Source organism: Molothrus ater, chromosome 3 (genome assembly GCF_012460135.2).
Source record: "Molothrus ater isolate BHLD 08-10-18 breed brown headed cowbird chromosome 3, BPBGC_Mater_1.1, whole genome shotgun sequence".
NCBI lineage: Eukaryota > Metazoa > Chordata > Aves > Passeriformes > Icteridae > Molothrus > Molothrus ater.
In genome coordinates this window covers 35212518-35237910 of record NC_050480.2, presented here as the reverse complement: position 1 = coordinate 35237910, position 25393 = coordinate 35212518, and the positions used below count along the sequence as shown (strand labels likewise).

The following is a 25393-nucleotide window of genomic DNA, read 5'->3' as shown; positions in this document are numbered from 1 at the left end:
ATGGTAGAGAATACCAACTTCTATTTGTTCATTTGTCCAATGCCTGTATGAAGTCCTGTGATCAGGAATTCATACTCATGGTTACCTCGACTCTTACCTTTTTCTAGTGCTGACAACTAAAAAAAAAAAAATTATAAAACTATTTGCTCTGGTTACTGTGCACTTTATTGAAGCAAAATGAAAGGCTGGTGTTCCTATTTCAAGTTTATTGTAAGTTTAGCTTACAGATAATGTAATCTGGCTGCCAAATGTGAATCAGGTATGATTAGTGAAAGCTTAGTATTTGTTTTTAAGTGTCAGTTTTGAATCATATGGAGAATTAAGTAGAAAGATCATGTGAATCAGTCTTTAAATACATTTGCTTTCAAGAATGGCAGACACTTTTCCCATTTTTGGTTCCTTTCATCTCACTGACATTTTTGCTGGATTATTTTCTTCTAAAAAATGGCAGCATTAGCCTGCCTCATTTCATGGTTTCAGTTTTTTACATAGTGCTTTGACTGTAAATTGAAGAATGGTTTTCACTTGGTCATGAAGATTATTAATTTATTACTTAAAAGACTTTTTTTTTCTTTTGTATATTGGTTTTTAGAGTATCTAACAAGATTAAATTTTCCAGATTGCTAGCCAATACACTTAAGTTTGCCTTTCCTTTTTCCTTCCTTTACACATTCTTGACAAATGTTCACTTTGGTTGGCTCTGGTTTTTTTTCTCTAGTCTTCTGGATAGATTAATCATCTTCATAAAATTATAATAGATTTTAGATAAGAGTGACTGAACGACAAAATCATTGCATTTAATGTTAAGTACTGATTTGGAGGTTTTAGACTTTGCAGTAGGCCCTTGTTTGATTTCTTACAACTTTGAACAAGAGAAGTACCTGTCATTGCTCTCTTTAGTTTTCAATTTGTTTTCAATTTGTTTTCAATTTTGTATAGACACAAGTATTATTATAACTGGTAAATCCAGATCAGGTGCTAATTTTGGGGTTGGCATCCCCCCAAACTGCTTTTCAGGCCTTGGGTTACCTCACAGTTGTGCTTTGGTGGGGAGAGACCGAAGGAGGTTGTGTGCTGTGTGAGTAACCAACCTCAGAGCTTGTGAGACTGGTGGGTAGAGTGATGTGGTGCAGCCAGGTGGGTGATGTGTCAGGGCTAGAATCTGTTTCCAGCTCTGCTGCTGGTCTGCTAGCTGGGACTGCCTTCCATTTGCTTTCCAGTTTATGAAGTGCCCTTCTTGGACTCCTTTTGGAAGGACATTTTTGAATGAAAGACAAGCAAATATAGAATTTTATCTTGCCAGGACTGGAATTCACTGTTGGGCCATCTGAGGTGTCTTTGTGGCTTTTGCAGCTGTGGCACAGAACCTGTGCTGCTGGTACGGCAGCTGGAGGGCAGGCAGGTTCCCCCCAGCACCTGATTGGCATTAGGTGCCTATGTTGAAGCAACCAAATTTCTCTCCAGATATCTGTACATCTTGTACCCTTTTTGCTGAGACTTTCTTGGCCAGTCCTCAGAAAACCTGCCAGAGCTGCTAACTGTGCAGTCCTGCCCCATCCTTGTACCAGCTCGAGCATTTGTCTGTTCCCTCACCGAGCCAACTTGGCTCAGTAAACTGGCAAAGAAACTGACTTGTCTCCCTGAGCAAGGCAATATGTCATTACTAAGAAATATGATGAGGCTAAACCTGCTTTAGAAATATGATGAGACTAAACCTGTTTCTTGTGGCTCCCTTCTCTTTGTTTAAAATCTATAGAACCTTTTAATTTATGCATATTTTTATTCTTAAATCCAGATGTAACAAAGCTTAAGAAAAAGCACTTCTGTTCTTAAACCTCCTCTTTCGCACCCAGTCCCCAGGATGAAATGTTTCTTGAAGTGGCTCAAAATAGTTCTCTCATCTTTGCAGTTAAAGATACAAATTATTTCGAATTATCTTTAGATTTCAACATGATAAATATCAGTACAATTGTTTGTTTTCTTGGTTTTCCATAACTACCATCAGCAGTGGTTACGGAAAGGTAGATTTAATTCATGACATTGTTGACTGACAGCGAAGTAGTCTGTTCAGCCTTTTGTGTCAATATTTGTTCAGAGGAGCAATATTGAAGTAACTTATTTTATTAAAAGGCTTTATTTTGGATCATCTACAATGCATTTATTGCCAAATAATTGTGTCTGTATACACGATACCTTATTGCCTGCCAGTTAGATTCTTAGTGTGTAGCCAAGTCCTTTTTGCCTTTTTTTTTTCTATTCTGGCAAACTTGTCATGCATTATTAGAGATCTTGTGTTGCCTTAGCTGGGTAAGTTAGGTTGTGTTCCTTTCTGTGCTTCTAGAGACTTCTCTGTTTCTCTCAGATCTTTTCTTTAGAGGTGTTATGTCAGTAGTACTTTGAATATTCAGGGACTGCACCTTGGTGAGTCAAGCCTAACTTCGTAAGTGAATGAGCCATAGATCAAATTCTAAGTACTTAACTGTATTAATTGAAGTATCAGTGCTTTTAAAGTGTGTAATTTGACAGACATGAGATTATTTCAGATTTGCATAGAATTTATCACTGTGGACGCAACATTACTCGTATGGAATATGTCTACCTTGGTTCTCATTTTGAAGTGTCTGGTTAGTGTTAAGTGGACTGTTGTTTGAGAGCAGGTTATTGTGAAAAGTGGGTGAGGTAATTTGACATCTTCTGAAAATGCCAAACTAAATTTTTGATTTCTTCCTTTTGTTGTGCCTTCCAGCTTAATTACAAGTTTGGCATTTTGTTTTATTAGATAGCCAACAATAAGGATGCATTGAGAAAGACTTGGAACCCCAAGTTTACGTTAAGAAGTCACTTTGATGGAATAAGAGGTCTCGCTTTTCATCCAGTTGAACCAGTCTTAATAACAGCTTCAGAGGACCATACATTAAAAATGTGGAATTTACAAAAAACAGCCCCTGCAAAAAAGTAAGAATTTTTCTTTATTTTCTTCAAAACCACTTTTAATTTATAAAGGAAAACCAAAACCTAGATGCTACTTCACTGAATGGCCCTTCCAGTTAATGGAAAGTGTTCCCTGAATTTAAGACTAGGAAAACAAGCTCTCAGAGAAGGGTGGAGATGCCTAAAGAATGCCAGAAAAAAATCCATGTGTGTTTGTGAATGTGTTCTGTTTGTGAAGATGAAAACCATTCATTTTTTTATATTTTCCTTGTAGATAACATGACAAATTAATTTACTAGTGAAAATATTTGGATGCAGCCTGTTAGTGTGCTTGCATGTGTATATAAATGTATAGGATGCATTTATATATATATGCATATGTATGTATACACATACATGCATATATACCTGGGACAGCTTGAAACTCTGAGATGTTGCCAGGTTCCTTTGTTATCTCTTGCAAATTGCTGGGAATTTGCAGAAATCAGAGGAAATTCGTAATGGGGCTGATGTGGTTAAGGGAGTACGTCACACTTTTGAGGAGAGCTGGGCATAACACAGTCCTCCCTTGGATTGATAAAATCCAGAGCAGCAAATTTTGAAGCACTTCAGTGTTGATAGAGAAACTTTGAGTGCAAAACTCCTTTGCTCCAGTAAGAACAATTAATGATACATTCCATGTGATGCTAATGTCTCTCCACTCCTGTTCCATTGGTGTACCTAGCTGCTTGTTTGATGGGTCTCTGAAGTACCTTGAAGGTCTTCAAACAAAATCCAAACAACCAATCCTGTCATGTTTTGAAAGACTGCAAATAGTTCCTAGACCCGTGAAAAATCATGGTGGGAGAGGAAGTTGTGGGAGAAACACTGCAAAAGATGAAGCAGGGATTTTAAGAATTTAGTGATTCCGGCAAATTTTTCTGAAGCATTATATAAGATGGTACACGTGTTAACATTTTTTTCATACTTCATTTAGGAGTGCTTCTCTTGATGTAGAGCCAATATATACCTTCCGAGCACATAAGTAAGTATTTCCTGAGAAATACTGTCATATTTTAAGAAAGATAAGATTTTTAAACAGAAACAGAATTTTTTAAAAAAGTAATTTCCACCTTATCAGCTACTGATTTCATGTGATGCTTTTAGTTCCTATGTTGTTTAGAATATCTCCATGTGTTCTGCTTCCTTCTGCATAGTTATTTATGTCTGAAGTCAGATATGTCACAATTTTAAAATGAAAAACCTACAAATGATACTGTTCAAATTTGTTCAGGTGTTCTGTTCATCATTGCAGCTTTTGCCTTTTTGACACATACTTGCATATATGGAATGAAACTGAAGAAGAATGAATGTGGTGAATTTAAATCTACTGAGATCATTTCATGAAAGTGCCTTAAATCTTTTGAAAAGCGAAAAAATGTGTTTATGTGAAATATGAAATCCTAGAGTTTAAAGTGTGATGTTTTTCACATTTCATGTGCATAATGATTAATTGTCCTGATTGCAGTTGTGTTACCAGATATTGTGGAGGGCATTTTTAGGGGAAATCTTGTAGCATATGATTTCATTATGCAGCATTTTTGTTGCAATCCATGCAGCAAGTGAACTGTATCTAACATGGAAATTCTTAAGATTGACACTGCATTGCATGTGATGAAAATGTTAACAGTCAGTGTTTCTTTGGGGCTTTCTTCCAGTGGACCAGTGCTCTGTGTGGTGATGAGCAGTAATGGTGAGCAGTGCTACAGTGGGGGAACAGATGGCCTCATCCATGGCTGGAACACAACCAACCCAAACATTGACCCCTATGACTCTTACGGTAGGTTGCTGTTGCACGCAGCAGTGAAATGATAAGTTTAGTGGCAGTAATGTTATGTCACTAAAATAGTATAACTTGTAGATAATCCTTCTGTGAGAGTTTAAAACAGCAGATTGAATGTTATCTTCAATTACTTCAGTAACCTCTTGTTTTAATGCTGATACTGCTTGATGGCAAGGTAAAATGTAATTTTCTTAAAAAAGGCCTCGATCTCATCATAGTTTTTAGAAACAGCTAGTCTTAAGTGCAGGTTTTAGAAGTACAGGACTAAACCTGATTATTTGGAAAGTACAGGAAATGTGTATTTTAATGTTCTTTTCTTTGACGAATTTCTGTGGAGTTGAGATAAAAAGGTTTTATAGTCTGACACCAAAGCTGCTAATGTTGGCTAGAAACAGCTAAAAAGGCCCAGTTCAGTAAAATTTACTAGGTTTGAGTGGATGTCAGCCTTGTGTCTGGATTTTATGATTTATTTTGCACTTGTAGTAGCTTCAGATGCAGTTGGTCTCAAAGCTAGCTTCTGCATAAAAGGGACTGCTGTGGCATTAATAGCTGTTTGAAAGTGAATTTTAACCATGAAGTGTGTTTTGCCAAAGTCAATACTGTCCTTTCTGCTGAAGCATCGTTTTGTTCCTTTAGTTGAAAACTGGGTAATTGAATGTCACATATGCTGCTGAAATTCAAGCATCTTAATGCCAGAATAATTAAGACTTCTGTATTGATATGATGTGATTGATCTTGGGATTTTTTATCAATTATCTTCCAGAGGTTGATGCCTAAACATAGGCTAAGATGCAGCTATTGACTTAGTTCAGATTTTGTTTTGAAATGTGTTTTGTTGTGTTTGGTTCACAGATCCATCTGTTCTAAGAGGTGCTTTTGTAGGCCATACTGATGCAGTGTGGGGTCTGGTTTACAGTGGAGCTCACCAGCGTTTGCTGTCCTGTTCAGCAGACGGCACTATACGTTTGTGGAAAGCTACAGAAATTGCTCCAGCTCTCAATATCTTTAATGATAATCAAGGTACAGAAAATCGCCCTACCCTGAAGTTCATGAACATCACTGTTCAGACTGACATAATTTTGGCTACTGAATAGAAATACTTCCTGCGCTTCTTTCTGGGTTTTGTATCTTTATGAATGATTTTGGGAAGAGTAAATTTTGTGACCCTTCTCTGACCTTACCTGAATATATATACCTACATTCAGGGGGACAGTTAAATACATCTGAAAGCCAACTGCTGCAGATGATCTGCTGATGTTCCTAGCACCGTGGAGGATAGTGTATTAACTCCATAACTCACATTCAGACTTGAGTTTCCACTAGGCCCTTGCTTTTGGTTTGTCCAGAATAAAAAGCCCTTTCTTCCTCAGTGGAGGTTTGGAGTAACCAGTGTTTCATCTTAGGCCAGTGTCATTGTACCTTCCAGATTTGTTCCTTGTGCCTCTAACACAGAGATTCCAATTGAATTTCTGAGTTTGCAGATCAACTAAATAACAATAACCTAGCGATTCTAAACAGTGCTAGTTGAAAAAAAAAATACTCCTTTAGAGTTAGTTACTGAAATGTCATGCACAAGTGAAAATCCCACCGGTTAGAATCTAATTTCTGGAAGTTGCTGTCTGTCTGAGCCAGAGTGCTCCAGAACAAGCCCATTGACATGGCCAAACTCTCTTACAGCTGATAGTCATTAAAGACAGCCCATGAGCTGAGACAGTTCCATGTCTCTTCAGAAAAACTTTGAGGCAAAATAAACTTTGTTACAGCTGGACAGACATGTCAAATTATAGTGTAAAGTTGGTCAGATATGCCATTGCTTGTTAGTTGAAAGAGACTGAGTAAATAGAAATATTCCATGTATTTTAGTTTTAGCAAAACTATGTTTCTAAAGGTATGCAGGCTTGTTATTGCCAGCTTGCCTATCTGCCTGCATTGAAAACTTCCTGGTAGAGTTATGGAGTTTGTTACTGTGAGTTGTTTTGGTTTTAATTATTAAACTAAGGGGGAAGGAGGAGTAGTCTTCCCTTGCAGAGGCACTATAATAGCCCTAATATTAGGGCTTTTTTTTTGTATTCCAAACTGGAATGAAGCCCAGTTGTGAAATCCAAAGACTGTAAGCTCAGTTTTCCAAATATAGCTTATGGATAACCTTTAACAAACCCCTAAAATATCTGTCACTCATTATTCAAGTCGTTCAGATTAACCATTGTAGGCTTACCAGGAAGCTGCAGATGCCTGCTTACCAGGAAGCATGCATGGCAGTGGTGGAAAAGGTCACTTGAGAAACAATGTGGTTTTTTTCTCACACCAATCCTTTTTGGCTTTTTTTCGGGTACTTGTAGATAACTACTGCCATTCCTGAGAAATATTCCTGATGTCCTGTGTCTCAGAAGGATACTTCTCCCATGAATCTCTAGAGAGTTTATAGGGATGTGATGGTATTCCTGTGTTATCTGAATCTATGATCCAACATTAGGTTGCTTAAAATTCAGTTTCTCACTCTCTGTCTTTTCCTCCTCCTCCTGATGTCTGTTGCAACTGGTGTTGTTCTTTCACATAGCAGGTGGTGAATGGGACATTTGAAGAGAAAAATCCTAAAGAGTATATCCTATACCCAAGCTTTGCTGATTTGACCTTCTGTCCTGTAGTGTGCAGATAGCTACAGTATAAGGAGATCAAATATATACCACAATAGGCAGGAGCTTTGAAATACAAGTTTATAATGTATTTATATAACTGTACATGATGACAGTTCCAGTGTGCGAAATCTGCACCTGGAGAACTTTGGTGTTTTATTAAGCTCTGAATTTGTCTAAGTTAATTATAACAACATTAATTATCTGTCATGTCACTTGTTGTACACTTCAGTTTCATGTCCTTTTACTCAAAGCAATGGAGCTTGGTGGAGTTTTTTTTGGGAATTGCTGCTACAGTTAAAGGAAGAAGAAGGGGACAGGGAGTTCTTGCTTTCTTAATTTTAAAGTAGATTTCTGCACAGCTGCAGTTCCAGATACAGCGTCTTAGTAAAGAAAGTTGTTGATACACATGTCCAAAAAAGTAGGATTAAAATAGTTATCATACAGAGAAAGCTATTTAGATTGGCATCATTTATATTTTAGAATGCAACATTTCCTTTGATAATTGGGGTCCTTTTGGTGTTGAAATGCTTACTTTTTTTGTAAGGATTTTTTTTGTTTATTTTTTTTTTTCATTTTCTTTTCACCAACTATATCTTCTCTACATTGTTTTCTAGAAATGGGAATCCCTTCATCAGTAGACCTTGTGAGCAGTGACCCAAGCCTCATGGTAGCATCATTTAACAGTGGACACACTAGCATTTTTAACATGGAGACACGGCAGCGAATTCTTACCCTGGAGTCCAGTGTGGATACTAGTATGTATCAAAAGCCCCAAACCAACTAAAGGAAAAAAAAATGGTTTAAGATGGATACTGTTGATAATCTTTTCAGTGCTTCCAAAGAATTAGGCAGTGTCATGAGAAATTACAAGATGGATAATGTTAGAAGCTGTGTTCTGATATATAACAGTAAATTGTTACTATTACAACAGACCTCACAGGTTTTGCAGTAGCAGAAGAATGTGTATACTTCTGAAATAGGATAGAAACAAGCTCACACTCTGAATTCCTCTTCAAGGGAATGAGAGGAAATGCTACTCTTCAAGTAGCATGAGAAAAAGCACAACTTTCTTTAATAAGGCTTTGTGATTTTTGCAGATTCAATATATCCATTTTCTCTTCAGTCCAAAACTGCAAAAGAGGCAAAAATTTAATGTTGAATTTATTTAAAAACTGGGAGTGTGTGTCAATTATTTTTATTTTTCTTCAGAGGTATCCATTTCTAAGCTTTATTGCACTCTTGTCTCATTTGGACATGGGCTTTAGTTGAAATTTTCACTGAAGAAGGAAAGCAAAGCTCCAGTGAAAGAGTATTAATTCACAGGGTCTCCTTGTGATCCATATAATGCCTTGGATCATGTCAGTGACCAATACTAGAAGTTTTAGAGGATACTGTGAAAAGCCTGCTAGTACATTATTTTACAATGACTTTACAAAAGAGACCAGAATGAGCTGAAGCATGAGGGTTCATCTTCAGGCCACAATGGTAAAACATTGAGTCTTTTAAAATTTTGGTATTTTTTCCCTCACTCTTAGGGATTTGTGTCACTGAATTCTACTATTTAATGATATTTTTTAAAAGCACTAAGGCCGTTCTTGTTGGCTTTGCTTGTGGGTTTTAAAATATTGAAATGACTGTAATTTTATAAGAGCAAATGGAAAGTTCTGTATCTCTTCTTTAGGTTATTCCTTACTGTGCTGGATGTCTTCTTTTAACCCACATCTTTGTTCCTGTCTAAAAAAACAGTTCTAAATTAGTTAAAGCAATTCAGTGGAAGCCACCTTTCTTCTTCCCTCCCTATCTCTCTTCTGTTTTTTGCACCTACTCCCTGCTGTAATTCCGTAATGTTCCTTTAGGAAAAGAAGACCCTGATATGGCAACCAGAAGTCCCTGTTTAGTATCTTTGGTTATGTAACAGTACTATAAAACTGACATGTATTTTAAAGAAATAAATTATTATTTCTACAAGAACTAGACAAGAGGAAAATATCACCTGAAATGCCCTACACACTATTTAGGGACTCTTCTGCTCAGTATAAGCCTCTGCTTGGCATTTTCAAACCGTGAGGATGGCTGGATGTGGTGAAGGTTCATGTGCTTTTAGTAATTTTAGGGATATTTATGAATATGAATGTGGAGTTTTTTTCCTGAATTTATACTTTCATAATTTCTAAGTGTCCTGTGGATGCTGACATTGCCTTATGGTTCAGATTTTTATAGAAAGGTGTAAAATTAATCTTTACCATTTTAATAGGACGTGAACCTTCTATTTTGTTTATTTTAGTAAGAATTTAGATTAAATTGTGTGAATGTTGTTTGGAAGCAATTTAGCTAAATACAGTCAACATGAAAGACAATATCTGTATTTTGATTTCCTGTGTAATGACTATTTGTGGGTTTTTTCATAATCTACGACTTAAGACACCTCTTGCATTAACCTGTGCATCATACCAATGCCTGGATTTCTAACCAGAAAATTCCTATACTTTTTTTCTCTGGGTGTATATATATCTATATATATGCATGCTATTTCAGAATTACTGAAGGCTAGGAAATTGGCTCTCCTATGAATAATCGAGCATCCTTTTTTCAATAATAATTTCAATACCTATACATCAGTCAATAAGGGGTAGGTTTTGTTTGCTTCAAACATATTGGCTGCAGTGTTTATTTACCTGTCCTGTGTGTTATGAAGAAAGTTTGACTTGGCGAGAGAAGGAATGTGTATGAATGAGGTGTTTTCACTCAGTTTTTGGTTTCACATTTTTGCCTGATGTGCCTATCTAAAATCATGTCCAAAAGCTGGACCTTATTTGGCACACATATGTTTTATGTAAGTCTCTGTCTTGTATAGTTTGGAAAGTATTTTAGAGGAAAGTGCACAACATAAGGTGCTAGCTGAGAGTTGCCAGGATATGTATCTAAGAAGTATTTTGCAAATTAGATTGACTACATATTTATTTCTTGTAGCAGTCTTTCAAAGAACGTAGCAACTTACTTATACTGATGTGTGTGGCTTTTTTCTTAGCAGTCAGTTCTTCCTGTCAGATAAACAGAGTCATCAGCCATCCAACTCTTCCAATTAGTATCACTGCTCATGAGGACAGACACATCAAATTCTATGACAACAACACAGGTATGCATCTTTCCAGCAGGTCTTAGCCATAGCCATTGTGTAATATAAATCGTATTCCCAATTTTGTTATAATCAGTATTACTCACACAAATGCTGAGGGATGTCAAGAATGGGATGGCCTCTGAAGCAGAAATCTCTCATCAGTAGAGAGTATAAAGATTGCCAGCTCATTTAAAGCTTTGTTGGCAAAGTGATAAGGAACTTGGGTCTCTCTGTCCATTCTTTTAGAATGCCCTATGGATGGGGTTTATAAATATTTAACATAAAATGAATCTTTTTCAAAAATCTTCATGTTCTTATGTTTATGTTTCTTCTATTGATTGTCTGTATTATTTTGCTCTTGAGAGCAGGAACCTCTGGCATTCCTTTAGTGCTTCCTAGACCTCTGCCACATTTGACCCATGAGTTCTTACTTTTAACATGAAATTATTGCTGTGATTATAATAAGCTGTGATAAAACATTAATTCTCTCTGACACAACTATCCCCTATTCCCAGGTAGTTTATGTTCATTGCTTCTAGTATGCTCAGCCCCTGCCTTCCTACCCATTCAAGATACTACCTGAGAACTCCATTAATTCGCTTAAGGGGCAGATATTTAAAATGCACAGTGATTGCAGTGTCAGCGTGGCTTAAAGCAAAGGTCTCATAAACGTTGGTGGTACTGCTACTGTGGTTCTTGGGAACTGTAAACATTCAAATACTGACTTCTATAATTTTAATGATTCAGTCATGAGACAAGATCTCTTGTGTTTATATCAGCTGTGATAGGGTCATAAGCAGTGAATACAGACAACAAAGTTAATTGCAGAAAATAACCTAAATAAATCTTTTCTTTCAAAGGAAAACTGATCCACTCCATGGTAGCTCACTTAGATGCAGTTACAAGTTTAGCTGTTGATCCTAATGGCTTGTATTTGATGTCTGGCAGTAAGTACATTCAGATTTCATTTTCTTTTTCTCATAATGGTGGGAGGCATGCAAATTATAAAGAAAACTCTTTTCCCTTTCTTTAGGCCATGACTGTTCGATTCGCTTGTGGAATCTTGAAAGCAAGACCTGCATCCAAGAATTTACTGCCCATCGCAAAAAATTTGATGAGTCCATTCATGACGTGGCTTTCCACCCATCCAAATGTTATATTGCCAGTGCAGGAGCAGATGCCCTGGCTAAAGTGTTTGTATGACAGAGTGCTTCCCATTCAACTTTAGCTTTGTATATATTTAACCAGCTGCACAAAAGAGAAGTGGAGGGCATGAGTTGTTTTATCTTGCCCTATAATTCAGAGATTGTTTGTAAGTGTGTAGTTTTGCAGGGTGCTGTTTTCTAAATTGACGTTTGTTCTGGTTTCTGTGAGCTCAGCTGGTGCTGAGAGCTTGGAATCTCTCAGTTTCAAATAGTTTTAAAAAAAAAAAAGCTTTTATGTAGAGGGTGTGAATTTTCGTCCAGGCAGGCCTTGGGTGAAACTAGGTCTACGTATTCTCTATTAATAAAATGGAGTACTGGAAAGAAGGGGTCTAATTGCATCAGGGAGCAGGAAAAGAGGGAAACTTCCTAGGATGTTCTCATTGAAGAATCTTAATGTACTCAAATCACCTGGAAAAAGTGATTCAAAGTCAGTTCGCATGCTCTTTACTGTATCATGTGAGAGGCACTTCGTCATCCCTTTGGTGTATGAATAAAGTAGATCTTGTTCAGAGAGCAGTAGCAGATAGTTAATCTCAGCCACCTGGCTGCTAGCCTAAGATAAATGCAATTAAAGGAAGGCAAATTACTAACATACATTAAAATGCAGAAAAGTTTCTGTTACATCTTCTGTGTTTCTCAGTAAATATTTTGTTTGCAAAAAAAGGATATAATTTTTTAAGCCTGTATTAGCATATGGCTAGAAACTGAGCCTTTAGTCTAAATCCCAGTTAACAACAGACTGACGCAATCTGTGCAAACTGTAGTAGCAAATTTAACTTATTCAGATTTTAATGCTGTTTATTCTTGGAGATCTGGCACAAGAAATTATCAAAAAGCTTTCCAAAGAAGCTGTCCTACAATTATAGCTATCAAACATTCGTCCCCTTTTTTTCTGTTCCTGCTAAAAAGGGTATCATTCTGGGCATTATGGATAACAGTGAGATACTTTGAAGATTAAATCTGATGCTTTGTATGAGTCCTTTTAGTGGAATAGGTGGAAACTGTACAAAGCTCCATCAGTTTGAGAGATTCTGCTACTGCTAGAATATTTCCCAGCTGCACCATTTGAGGGACTTTTTACCTTGTCCACTTCACTGGCTGTATGTGCCATTGATTGGGTTACCTGAAGAATGAGTGCTTCTCATAATTACTCAACAGATGTGCTTTGTTTATCTATTCAGAGCTTCTCTGTTGATTTGACAAATAACTTTTAATCCAATCTGTTAGTCTTCTTGTTCCTTCTTAAAGGAAAGTGAGTGGGTTCCTTTCTCTTGTGTGTCATCATCAGAATTATTACTATTCATAAGCACGAAGTTGGTGTTTTTCTCTGATGGGAATGGAAAGCAGAATTTCTGCTGGAGTTGATTTCTGGTGCTGATATGAGTAGGAAAGAACCCAGTGCAACTCTTCATATACCAGCCTGAGGTTAAGACTGGAAACTGATAAATAAGTCCTTACCTTTAAACTGACACTTCATAAGCAGGAGTCATCGAACGATATCAACATGAGGTTCGACTATGTTGTTTTTAGAGTGCCATTTGGGGATGGGACCACATTTGAAGTTGATCTCAGAGTTTAAAGCAAGTATATTATTTAGAATAAAAAGTTGACCTGTGCTGTTTGAGCCTGCTACCATTATATGTACTGCTAAAATATTCTGGAATACCTTTTATTGCTCAGAATATTCACATATGTCAGTTCATGATATTGATATGCAATATATTTCCTTAGATAAGATTAGAACTTTTACCATGAAACAGATGACTACAATAATAATACAGATTATTTAGTTTTTATAAAATCTTTTGGTTATGATGAAAAGGAGGAAACTTGGCTGCAAAACTGAGCATTCAACTTTGTGAGAGTTTTGTGTACTTGACTCATATTCTTTCAGTGTCATTATTTTATTTCTTTTTGAAGAGAAAAATTACAAAAATTTATTTGAAAAATTCTAAAAGTTATGTATATTATATATGTGTATATATATTGTAAACATGTATTAAATGTGTCTAGTAAGGGAAGACTCCATGGGTGCATTTTAATGTTTTAGTATTAAGAGTTCTCTTGAGTTTGTGTATACAAAGGATACTGGTGTGAGTATGAAATGAATGTTGTGTTTTTGCTTACACAATACAATATGTAGTCACAGTTGTTTAAATTGCTGTACATAAAAACTAATAGGCCAGCATGCTTCTTTTTAAAGACTGTCATTCTGATTACAATTGGAATGTAAGAAGTGGCTGTTCAAATGTGAATTGAAAGATGTTTCCTTCTCACTCTTGAGCTCTTGCTCAAACCGAAAAGTGATTTTTTTAAAAGCTGGCAATAGCTAGAGGATGAGGTGCCTTTAAAAAACAAAACAAAACATATGTAGCCTTACGAAGAGGTTGTGGAATATATATATTTTTGTGCTTGTCTTCATAATTGATGTCAATGTCTTTTTACTGTACTTGCTCACATACTTGTAGGACTGCAGGGTATTGTGCATGAGCCTGTCAGATCTTCTGAGCATCATCGTAGGAGATGAGGTTGACAAAATTATTTAGGTTATCTAGTCCATCTGCTTGCTAAAGCGGGGTTGTAGACTTGTGCGTTCTAATATTGTCTTGGCCAGTGAGATTTTATATGTTCTAAAACAATTAGGCTTCCTTTTAAAGATTATTTCAATCAATGACTACATCTCACTGGCAGGAGAATTTATGTAATATTTAGTAGCTCTTTTTTGTAATTTCATGCCAGTATTCCAAGCCATCTTTTGTGCCATTTTACATACTCTTCATAGTCTTTGTAATTTGGAAGCTCCAGGCACACCCTGGTTCCGTCTGTATATTTTCATTCCTTTCTGCTTTCTTCAAGCTATTTTTTAGTCTGCTTTTTTTGCACAACATTTGCTTGTTTTCATCCTTTAGCCTCAGTTCTCCAGATATTGGTGTCCATACCACCATTCCACATGCATGATTTGTTGGACTTAGTCTGAGGGTCATCTGTTAAGTGTGGTTGTTATTTGGTTGGGTTTATCCTCTCTAACATGATGCTTTTGTAGGAAGACCAAGCTTTTGATGTCTGACAAACTTAAATCGTATTTCTTTATTTATGACAACTCCTTTAAATAACATTTGAGCATTGCTGCTTTTCAAGTTTCTTCTTCACTTTTAGTATGTTATGATTCTTTTGCAGCTAGAGACTTAATTCCTGTTTCATGATTATCCTGGATCTTACAAGTTTTGAACTTCTGAGGGCACTAAATTATTTTTATTTGTTCCCCTTTTCTGTGCAGTTTTTCCTGGTTCAGTGTACTTAGTAACTTTCATTAGTGTGATACATATATCCAAAGTGTAAACAAAACTGGACCCAAGGCTTATTCTTGGAAAAAAACATTTTTCTGCAATATCAGTATATAGCATTTTACCATTACTATTTTTCCCATATCTAATTTACATGGTAATTTTTTAATGGTTAGCTCATATAATTTTTTGTCTATGTTAGCCTGTGCTAATGATTTTGGTTATACTAACTTATTTCATGGGAGAATTTCCGGTCCTTCTGTATGTTGAAAATTGGTCCACTAGTTTAAGTACTTTCACTTTTACTCTAATTTACTTCACTGGGCTGCTTGCTTTCACATATTGGATTCAGTTACCAAAACACTTGCACAGAATTATTTAGAGTAACTTGGAAGAAGTTCTAGATATATTGTGTCACTCTTACAAAATCCTAGTGTCTGCATTTATTTTTGGGCCTCAGAGAGAAAACTTCCACAAAAAAGATTCGCTACTTTCATCTCATCCATCTTTATTTTGATATACTATGTTCTTTAGCAAGAAGCCTGTAGAACTACATGCCATGTACTGTAGCCTATTCTTTTAGGACGTGTATTTTCAAATAACGTCATGTTAAAGCAGTCCCATGTAATTTGGTTGAGTACGTGTGTGGTGTTCACCATACAGCTTTGTGATTAGGTCATACAATACTGGTTTTCAGTTGTGAATTTAAAGTAACCAGAGATTTGTTCTTTTGAATAAATGTATGAGAGATAAAGGACTTAGTTACAGCACCTTTTCAGTACATTTATTGGATCACAGATGTGTTGCCTTTCTCTGCCTCCTTGGGTTTTAGCAGTGTAATTTTGGGGAGCATCAATTTCTGTAAACTCATATGTTTTTTGAGCAGCTTTTGATGGGCAGAAGTGTGAAAAGAAAAAGTTGAAAAGCAGGCATAATGATCAGATAATCAAGTCTTGCTTTTACTAATGCCTTTCAAGATTTGGAAACATTTTCAGGCTGTGGCTTGACAGTGTATTCACAGACTGTCTGTCCCAGGTATCCAAGAGCCTGCTTGGTGCCTGTGTGAAATGCCTAGTCAACCTGAGATGCATTAAGGAAGAAAATACAGCCATTGTGGTTGTCCTGTGCTGAAATTTGTGGCTGTTTAGTGGAAGTTGGTTTGGACTACACTGTGAGAAATGAAGAAATCAGAATACAACAGTTAACCTCTTCCATGTGGTAAATTGATTTCTGTAAGATGTGGCAATCTTTGACATGGCAATGCGAGTTTTCTTGGGCAGCTGCTGTTCATGAGCATCGTAGAGATACTTAGCATAGTTGTTACTATTGAGTGGCTGAGAGGATGGAAAGATTTCCTTGAAAAAAATGCTCAGCTGTTTCAGGAGGCTCCTTTTTTCCATAAGGACATGAAGGTGTTGAGAATATTTTATGTGAATCTGATAACATGTTTAGTTGAAGAGGGTGACAATAGGTGAACAGTCTTGACTCTTTCATCATCAGTTTCTGTAAGCTTAGATACAGAGTTATGGAAATGATTTGCCTGTAAACTGCCACTGAAAGCCTCTGCCACATTCCTACTGAGCAGCAGAGAAACTGAGGGACAGCAGTGTTGGTCCATCCAATTATGTCAGGATGTTTTAAAAAAATAACCCCTATTGTAAAATATAGTGTTAAATACAGCAGAGCAAATGAACAAACTCCTGGGGAGGGTGGGGAAGGACTAGGATGACTCTTGTTTAAATAGTCCTTGTTCAGGCAAACACTCTTGTTTAGCTGGTGGGAATGTTCCTAGGAGGGAGGATGATTGGAAATGTGACCTTTAAATAAATGCCTGTGCTAATTAACATACCTGTGCAGGTTATCTATCCTTTTGATCTGGGCTTTTTATCTTCCCACTTGAATTTCCCTTTAGGATACATTTTCTGAGAATCTTAAAATCTCATCTGCAGTGAGCACTTACTGCAGGATGTCATGAAGGACTTCTGATTTTTCTCTTGGAGTGGTTTTTTGAAGGGTGGTTGAAGCTTCAGCTTCAGCCCAGCCCTCTCACCACCAAAAGATGGATTTGTACCTCCTTACATGCAGTTTATTTAATTTTGGTGTGTTATCTCTTAGCCTGCCTTCTGAGTTGGTTTTGCTGCTCTGTAGTCAGTTGTGAAAGCTTATGAATTGCTGTATCATTTAAGATATTTTTGAGAATGTGGATTCCACTACAGAAGGCATAAATCCAGTTGAATAGTATAATTTGTGGAGCTCATCTGGTTTGTTGGCAGGAGAGACTTGTTGTTAGACTACAAAATCCAAACTATGGCTGAGCTAAAAAGGCATTTAACAATATTATATTCTTAGCCCAACTTCCTCCTGCCTAAATGTAGATTGTGGTATTGTGTGTTAGACTGCTTCTGCCCTGCTCATGCTGCCAAGCCATGCTGTGATCCTGGGAGATCACACCAGTGTTTAAACCATACCCCGTGTACGTGTTTCTAAGCTGCTCAAAGCCTTGGATTGACGTGGTCCTCCAGGCCAGCCTTCTTTGGTTCCCTTAAGTTTGAATTGCAGGCTCCCAAAATTACTTCCTGGTTATTTTGAGTAACCCTTGGTCCTCACACCAGAGTATTAGACTGTGGTGTTAGGAAAAGATTTATACAGCTGGATTTGTACTGTTCTGAAAGGGAAAGGAAAACTTATTGCCAAGCCAAATATTGTCATTATTTTTGGATTACTTGTGAAAAGCAGCCAAAAACATTGTATAAGGGATAAATGATGGACTTCAAGCTAATATTTTTCCATTAAGAATTTATTTTTTTATGCTTCCTATCATCAAGATACAGTGCTTTCGAATGTAGCTTGTTTTCAGATATATGCCTCCTAGAATTGTTTCCTTGAAGTTGGACATTTGCAAATGTGCATCAGTTTTGAAAACTGTCTCGTATGTGTTAGTGCTTCTTTCGGAAATGCAAACTGAGCATGCTAGCTAATGATTTCTTGTACCTTTATAGTCCAAGCAAACAGAAAAGTGGTCTTGTGCTATTTTTTCTTGAATAGTGCATCTGAAAAAACTTGTAGAAGGAACTCCATGATGAGATGACTTTTGTTGCTGTAAGGTTCTCTGTTGACGTTTGTCAGCTTTGCATTGTATTTTGCATAATTATCTTCACTTAACTGTCAGGTTGAAAAAGACAAATTTCTTTGCCATATGGACTGTAGCTAGGAATTTTTTTTGTTGTTGTTGCTTATATTAATACACTTTTTTCTTTTCTGATGGAACTTAGAAATACCTGACAGCTCTCTTTAGGAGAAGTTACTATAGGTGATAACCACTAATATGTTAGTAATTTCAGTGGCTTCCCTTCTGTTTTGGGTCACTTCCATTGCAGATTGTTGATATGAAAAGGCTACTGTGGCTGATATGCAAACAGCTTAAGGAAATTAAGATTCCCCTTCAGAACTATGGCTAGGTTATGATTTTATACACCAGTTTTGAATGACTACTTTGAAACAATGTTTGGCTTCAAGTGTCTTGCAGAATTTTGGATCCAAATGAGAAGTACCTACTTGTTGAGTAATAGTCTACTTGTCAGTTTTTTGTGTATGGCTCAGTACAAGGCTGTGTCAGAATTGCAGTACCACCAAAATTACCTTGTTTAAATGCAACTGTTGTACAAAAGTGAATGTTATTTTGAGTGAGAAATTCTGTTTTCTAATTTATGAAGGAAATAGTTTTCTTGAGAGTAAGCATCCATAAATGTAATATATTTCATGATTTTGAAAAGGCTTATTAATCATGGGACATGAGAAAAAGGAAAGTGATTCAATCTCCAAAGATTTGTTTAGCGTTTATTATTACAAGTATAAATTTTTGCTTTAAATGGAAATGCTTATTCAGAAACTTAGTATTAAACTTCTTACTAAAACACAGTAGTTTAAAATGCTGGATAATGGCAAAGATAGAAAATTCAGAGGGAGATTATTTTGAAATACGCCAGTGTAATTTTGAGCTTCTCAAGTGCAGCCCTGAATTTTCTCTTTTTCACTGCAATTCATATTTTGTGAAACTTCTTGGATAGGTTATATTTAAAGCTACATTCACTTGCCTGAATAAGTCAAATAAATATTTTGTCATTTAAAATTATATAGATCTGCTTATGTTAGTGTGCCGTTTAAAATGAGACCCCATTGAGGTAACCATGCAGGTATTTGTGTTGATATGGCAGTAGTGAAGTGGGGTATCTGTGTACTGTACCCGCATTCTGTGCTGAGCAAAATCACACGGACTTCCAGAAATAAGCAATGGTTTTTAAGAGCAGCTTTATTTAATGTTGCAGCAGCAAGTGTCATTTGTACCATATAATTATGTAAATTGGGTGCTAATAAATACTATTTTTCAACATTTTGCATTGTGTTCATAATTCTGCATTTTATCACAAGATACCTGTGGTTGTGGAGTGAGTGCTAGGAGGGGGAGGTACATTAAGAGGAAGACAAGTAGACTTGTTTGGAGGGGCTTGAGGTAACGCCATGTGAAAGTCCTGCTGAGCTGTGCAGCATGTTCACAGGAGTGCCTTGGTTTTTCTGTCCTCCGTATGTCTTGGTTTCGTACTTGTGCGCCAGCTTGGCTCTGTTGACACCCCACATCCTTCCATGTGCCGAGGCACGTGGTGCCCGTGTGGGGGTGAATGTGGGGTCAGCAGGCATGCAGAGGGGGTGCAGTTCTGCAGGAGCTGGGCTGTCAGCAGGCTTTGTTCACAGCCAGACACGTGGCTCTTCCTGAGGACAGCGTTCATTCAGTGCAAAAATAAACGCGTGGTTCTGCCCTTGGGGAGAGGATGAGGGAGAGCAAAGCACACATCACAGATGGCAGCTGTGTCTCTACAGGAAGGTGCTCAGAACGGCAATGTGAGCGGGTGGCAGGAGAACCTACACAGACCTGCAGCAGAACAAGTTGTTGTCAGTGAGCCCATCCTGTTTTTTCTGAGCTTGTAGGTGGGTAAGTGAAGTTCTCATCTTTTCTTGGTAGGTATAAAATAGCCTGATTTGGTCCTACTCGTCTTCCTGCCTCATAGGAAAGGAGGAATCGCTTTATGAATTGGCAATACAATCTCATTCACACCAGTGTGAATGCCTCTAGAAGATTCCTGAGGTAGGGGGAAAGAAGATTCAGTGAATAACATATGAGTGGCCCTCACATGGGGGAGGCATTCTTAACATGCTTATGGGTTTGCCTATGACATGGCCCCATGATGACTTGCATGTGAGAAAAGTGAGTATATTTGATGATACAGTGGAGCTTCTACAATTTCTTGTGCTTAAAAAGAAGTAATTTCTATGAGTGCTGGAATTCTTGAACTGCACTATCAGAGTTTTCATTAGAAATCAGAGAATGGGTTAAACTGGTGTTAAGGAAAATAACATGTTTCTTGCCGTTCAGTAAGACTGACACAGTTGATTGTGAGCAGTGTTGCTGATGCAGTGCTAAAACCCTCATCCCCCTTCCTCCCTCAGTTTAACAAGGAAAAATGATTATTTTGAGGAATTTGAAGCATTCAGCTGCATAGATGTACATTTGTAATGTTTTCAATATGTAGGTGACTCAGCAAATGTAAATGGCCTGATATTGTCCAAGATCTCTTGAAATGAGATGGGAATGGAAAAAAAAAGGGATCAAGTTGTTTCTATAATGTTGCTCATGGACAGAGAAAAATAGCTAGCAGAATGATAGTGGCTTTGTTCAACCATGAAGTAATTTAAGGTATGTATACCACAGAAAAGTGACTTAAATTTGGTGTCTAGGTAATATTTCTGAGACTACCTACTGCTTGCTTTGGCTTTCTAAGTAGATAATGTGGATGATGTCCTGTGGGGTTACAGGTAGGGTGTTGAATCCCTAAATATATTTAGATTGGGTTGATCCTGGCTGGATGCTTAACTCCAGAGCTTTTCCTGATTACTGGTATGGTTCCCCCTGTGTGCTAGAGAGCCATGGGGGAATGAGTGTGAGGAGAAAGGGGAAGCTTGTCTGTCCCCCTGTCAGCAGCAGCCATGGAGAAACTCTCCTCTTGCCAAACCAGCAAAGCAGCAGCAGCTGAGGAGTGGGAGATGCACACTGCGGGTGATGCCTTCTGTGCAGGGTGGCACAGTGACAGCAGAAATGCTGTGTCCTGCTCTGGGGAGACAGGAATTTGAGGTACTTCTCTCTGAAGAGATAGCTGAATGCTTAATTGAATTTGGTGGACTGGCTAATGCTGGAGTTGGCAGGAGATGCTGAAACCGAGCTCTGCCAAGGCTTCCAGAGCATGGACATCAGTAGGTATATCAGTAGGTGGGTGTTCTGCACTGTGGTTGCTGAGCACTGATAAGCCACCAGCCAACTCTGAGTGCAAAGAAGCTTATTTCTTAGGGAGAGGGTGATCAGACAACACCCTCTAGAATGTGTATGCAGTGACTGGTTCAGACAGCTTCCATCTCTTCTCTTGGGCATGCCTTGCCAGACAACAGGTTCCACTGAACTGGTCAGACACCTGAAACTAAGTGGCCCAGCATCAAGTGACTGGACACCTAGATCCTCCTTTGATTCAGTCCCACATCTAGAAATTGTGTAAAGCCACTGTCATATTTTTTCAGTTTCCAAAGGAAGTCTGATTACAAATAAGACATGATCTTGCAGCCCTTGAAAAGTACATATAATTTTGATGCCCTTCAGTCCTTAGGCTCTGCTTCAGTTGACTGATGCCTCTGACAGGTAATTTTGTGGTAGCTCACTCTAAGGATCTTTTTCATCTGAGCATGTAAAAGGACAACAGTGAACCACCCAGGCTTTGCCAACCTTGCTAAGTCTTCCAATGTAGTAATGACCTCAGCTGTGTTTCAGAAACTAAAATGTCATGGGCTGTATTTGCTGTTTATTTTTTAACCCCATATGAGATGACATGCACTGCATATGCCTTTAAGACAATTTTATTGCAAAAGATATAGCAACTTAATGTTGATAAGCTCAAAATAGCTTGTATATGTTACAGAAGGAGTTCTGCTTTCTTCAAATATACCCCTTTGAACATTTATCTATATATGTAAGGTAACTTGTTTTTTTAATCAAACAGTATTTAGAGACTTTAGTAGGCAGCAAGTGATTTGATTGCTATGAAAAGTAAAGGTGAAGAGGAGTGTGTTCTATGATTGCATGGAAGGGTGTATTCAAAATTTTGAGACTTCCACTTAAGTTTACGGTGCTTATGAATAGGACTTCTATGTTTAGATGAGAGTTGGATTAAACCACTTTCACAGTTTGTGTGTTGGTGATTTCAAGATAGTCCCAAGAAGTAAATAAAAATGCACATTGAGAAACAAGCACCATAGTTGTTCTGTAAACTTAAGATAAACCATTTGAACAACAAACCCTGAAGTCTCCCTTATAAATGCTTGACAAAAGATAGCTGTGCAACTTTCCTGTGAAAAAGCATTTGAAAGCTTAATGTCATTGCTTAAACTTTAAGCTTTAGGAAGAAGTTGTATCCCATATGCATATATCCCTTAGCACATCCTAAAGAGCATGTGTGCTCTAGCTGCTCCCAATGTCTCGGCCACCTCTGCACAAGTGAAGCATTGGGAAGTCTCTGCAGGGTACCAATCTTTGGTGCTGCAAGAGTACATTCAGTATGGAGAACAATATGTGGTAGTGAGCTGCTGCATTAAAAATTAAACCCACAGCATTAAGAGTAACTGTAAGTTAGAATTTAGGCCTTTTTCTCAGGCAGCCCCAAATCAAATCCCAAACAAACAGGTTTTTAGATAATAAATCTGGTGTCTGAACTGAAGACCCCAGTAAATTCAGTTAATGGGTTTGAGTTTTGTCCAGGCCATGTAAAGTTCCCTGTTGACAGAGAAAGATGTGTTCAGCAGAAGGGTACTGAGGAGCTGGGTCAGGAGATGGGGGATATCAGGAGTTGCTCAGCTCATGCCTCATCCCTAACTCTCTGTCCTTAATAATTTTTTTCAAGCCAAAAGTTATTGCTGTGAAGTGCAGCAGCAGAGATTAGTGGTAAAAACTCTGCATACAAATATATTTGTGGATGCTGACAGTGTCCTGGGCCTTCAGTCTGGCTAGAATGGTTGAATTGATGATACTCAGTTAAAGCTGGAACTTAATGTTTCTTCTAAGGGGAAGCGATGAACTTTCACTGTGTAAAACCACTGTTTCATCCAAGATTGGCTTTGATAACCTCTTGAGAGGACCCCAGCCTGGCTTATGTTACCCCACCAGGGGGATCAGGAAGAATCTGCTGTTTTCATTAATTTGTGTTATGCTTACTTAGTTGACAGGTTATTAGGTACTTCAGTCATATTTCCAAACATAATGATTTAAAAAATAGTGCTACTTTTGCTGATAAAATGAGTTTCCCTTATGGCAATTCAATTAGAATTTATGTGGCTAATAAATATCTTGGCTCATGGTTATTAAAACTATAAATGCTGTTAAGAGCTTGATTTGCAAGTAATATGGCAAATTTGAGTTTTAATTTCTTTCCATTTCCTGTTAGTTCCACAAACCTGGCACAGCATGGCTTTGATTGCTGTAAGGAGTGTGAACACTCATGTTTTTATTGGCTCCTTTGATAACTTAGCTTAATGAATGTATTTTCTTTAATGATACTGGATGGAACATAACCAGTAACTGCTGCTTCCTAAATAGACTGGAGTTATTTTGGTCCTCCTAGTGTGTCCCTCCTTCTGCACTGACTAGTGACATGGGTAGTTCTTCACTTAAGAAACCACTGTGTTCTGACAGATCCAGGGCTGTAATAGGTAGATTTTGAAATCAGTCCATAAAAGAAAAGCTGGTCCTAAATTTGAGGGAGAGTATCTAAATGCTTGAAATTCTGCTTTTCCCAGTGTATAACACAGAACTTCAGATAATTCCCTCTTAAATCCTGTTAATGGCTCTTGAATAGCTCTCCTGACACTAGAGACTGCACTTCTGAGTGTTGGTCTAATGACAGAGTGGTGAGTCTTAAATGCTTTAGTGATTGTGAGCAGCTTAAACCCACAGTTTTTCTCAGAGTCTCCTGTGTCCTGGCAACACTCCTGTGGTCCTGCAGGCCTTGAACCATCCAATAGTGAAGGAGGAAGCTGAGGGGAAAGACACGTCTCAGGTCAAGTAATTAATGCAGTGTTGTGGGAGACTAGATTCCAGTTCCTGCATGTTGGCTGCCTTGTGGATTTGGGGCTTTATTGTGGTTGTAGGGTTGTAAAGGAGGCAGACTTGTAGGGTCCTGGGGTTTGAACCTTTCCTCTCTCTTGCTTTCCAGTTTCTCAGGGTTTGGATAAATCCCAGTGCTTGAGTTGACGCTAGCTGAAGCTTAACTTACTGACAAGACAGCAGTGTGGACAGAATACCTGCTTTTAAGAAGGTACTCAAATTGTGTTCCCCCTCCGTCTGGTATTTGAGCCCTGATCTGTGTGTCATCTGGTGGGCAGTGCCATATGAGGTGTTTCTACCACAGCAGCTCAGCAGCTTGGCCACTCCCTGAGGGACCTGGTCACTTCAGGGAGCAGGTGGCACTTTTAAGGAACTTGTGTGTGTCCAAAGGTGAGAATTGTGCAAGCTGGGGCTCTATGCTGGAAGCAGCTCTTCAAACAGCTGCAGTTATTTCCTCCATATTCACTGCCTCTTCTGCTGCCCATCTAAATCAGAGTTTCTGATGCCCACAACGAAAAAAAATCATTCATTAAGTCTACACAGAGCATTATCATGCATAGGGACAGAGCTGCAGTCAACCTTGCTGACTGGAAAATGCTGGAGGGAAACACCTCCAGTGTTTCTTGAACTGAGGACTGGCATTACTTCTGTGGCACTTGTCATGCCTTCAGCACAGCACCCAAGGGTCCTGCCTTGCTGGAGTCCATCAGTTCCTTGGCTGGGAATTAAACTCTGTGCAAATGTTTTGGATGAGCTGATTAACATAGTGGTAGAGGTTGTCAAAGTCATCCACAAAGAAGGAATGCTCCTTAGCAGGGTCTGATGCAATGGCTTCCAGTTCATCTGGGGCTGCCCAAGCAACTCCAACAGAGTAAGCGATGACTCCTGAAAAAAACCAAAAGTTTAGAAAAAGCACTAAAATTGTCATTGCAGTAAATCTAATTTAAGACCAATACTGCGGATGTAGTTTGAGATCTCCTAGACATTGCTACATTTGAGATGATTTATAAGTTTGGGGTTTTTTCTGAAGTTCCTTATTCAGCTATTAAACAGATGCTGATCTTGTTGGAGCTCAGTGGGAACCCAGAGAAAAGTACTACTCTTGCTTTGTAAGGTTTCATCCAGTGCCTTCAAATTATAGCAAACTGCATTTATCTGACCTGGATAAGTGCTGAGGCACGAGGGGAGAGCAGGCAGTGATAGA

General features: G+C 38.0%; 2 protein-coding genes across 10 annotated transcripts in view; one reads left to right on the top strand and one right to left on the bottom strand.

Moving 5' to 3' along the window:
• STRN (striatin) overlaps positions 1 to 19386 on the top strand; it is a 69152-nt gene extending 49766 nt beyond the window's left edge. For 3 of the 4 annotated variants that reach the window (XM_036379981.2, XM_036379980.2, XM_036379978.1), the window contains 8 exons: positions 2780 to 2955; positions 3908 to 3955; positions 4629 to 4750; positions 5606 to 5773; positions 8004 to 8144; positions 10418 to 10525; positions 11368 to 11454; positions 11541 to 19386. In XM_036379981.2, coding sequence (XP_036235874.1) covers positions 2780 to 2955; positions 3908 to 3955; positions 4629 to 4750; positions 5606 to 5773; positions 8004 to 8144; positions 10418 to 10525; positions 11368 to 11454; positions 11541 to 11710 — 1020 coding nt within the window. In that variant the 3' untranslated portion in view covers positions 11711 to 19386. The remainder of the gene's footprint in view (positions 1 to 2779; positions 2956 to 3907; positions 3956 to 4628; positions 4751 to 5605; positions 5774 to 8003; positions 8145 to 10417; positions 10526 to 11367; positions 11455 to 11540) is intronic. The other variant, XM_036379979.1, reaches the window with a different exon arrangement.
• Positions 19288 to 25393, bottom strand: part of VIT (vitrin) — a 56143-nt gene continuing 50037 nt past the window's right edge. For all 6 annotated transcript variants that reach the window (XM_036379982.2, XM_054514301.1, XM_036379984.2 and 3 more), the window contains one exon: positions 19288 to 25074. In XM_036379982.2, the coding sequence (XP_036235875.1) occupies positions 24896 to 25074 (179 nt within the window). In that variant the 3' untranslated portion in view covers positions 19288 to 24895. The remainder of the gene's footprint in view (positions 25075 to 25393) is intronic.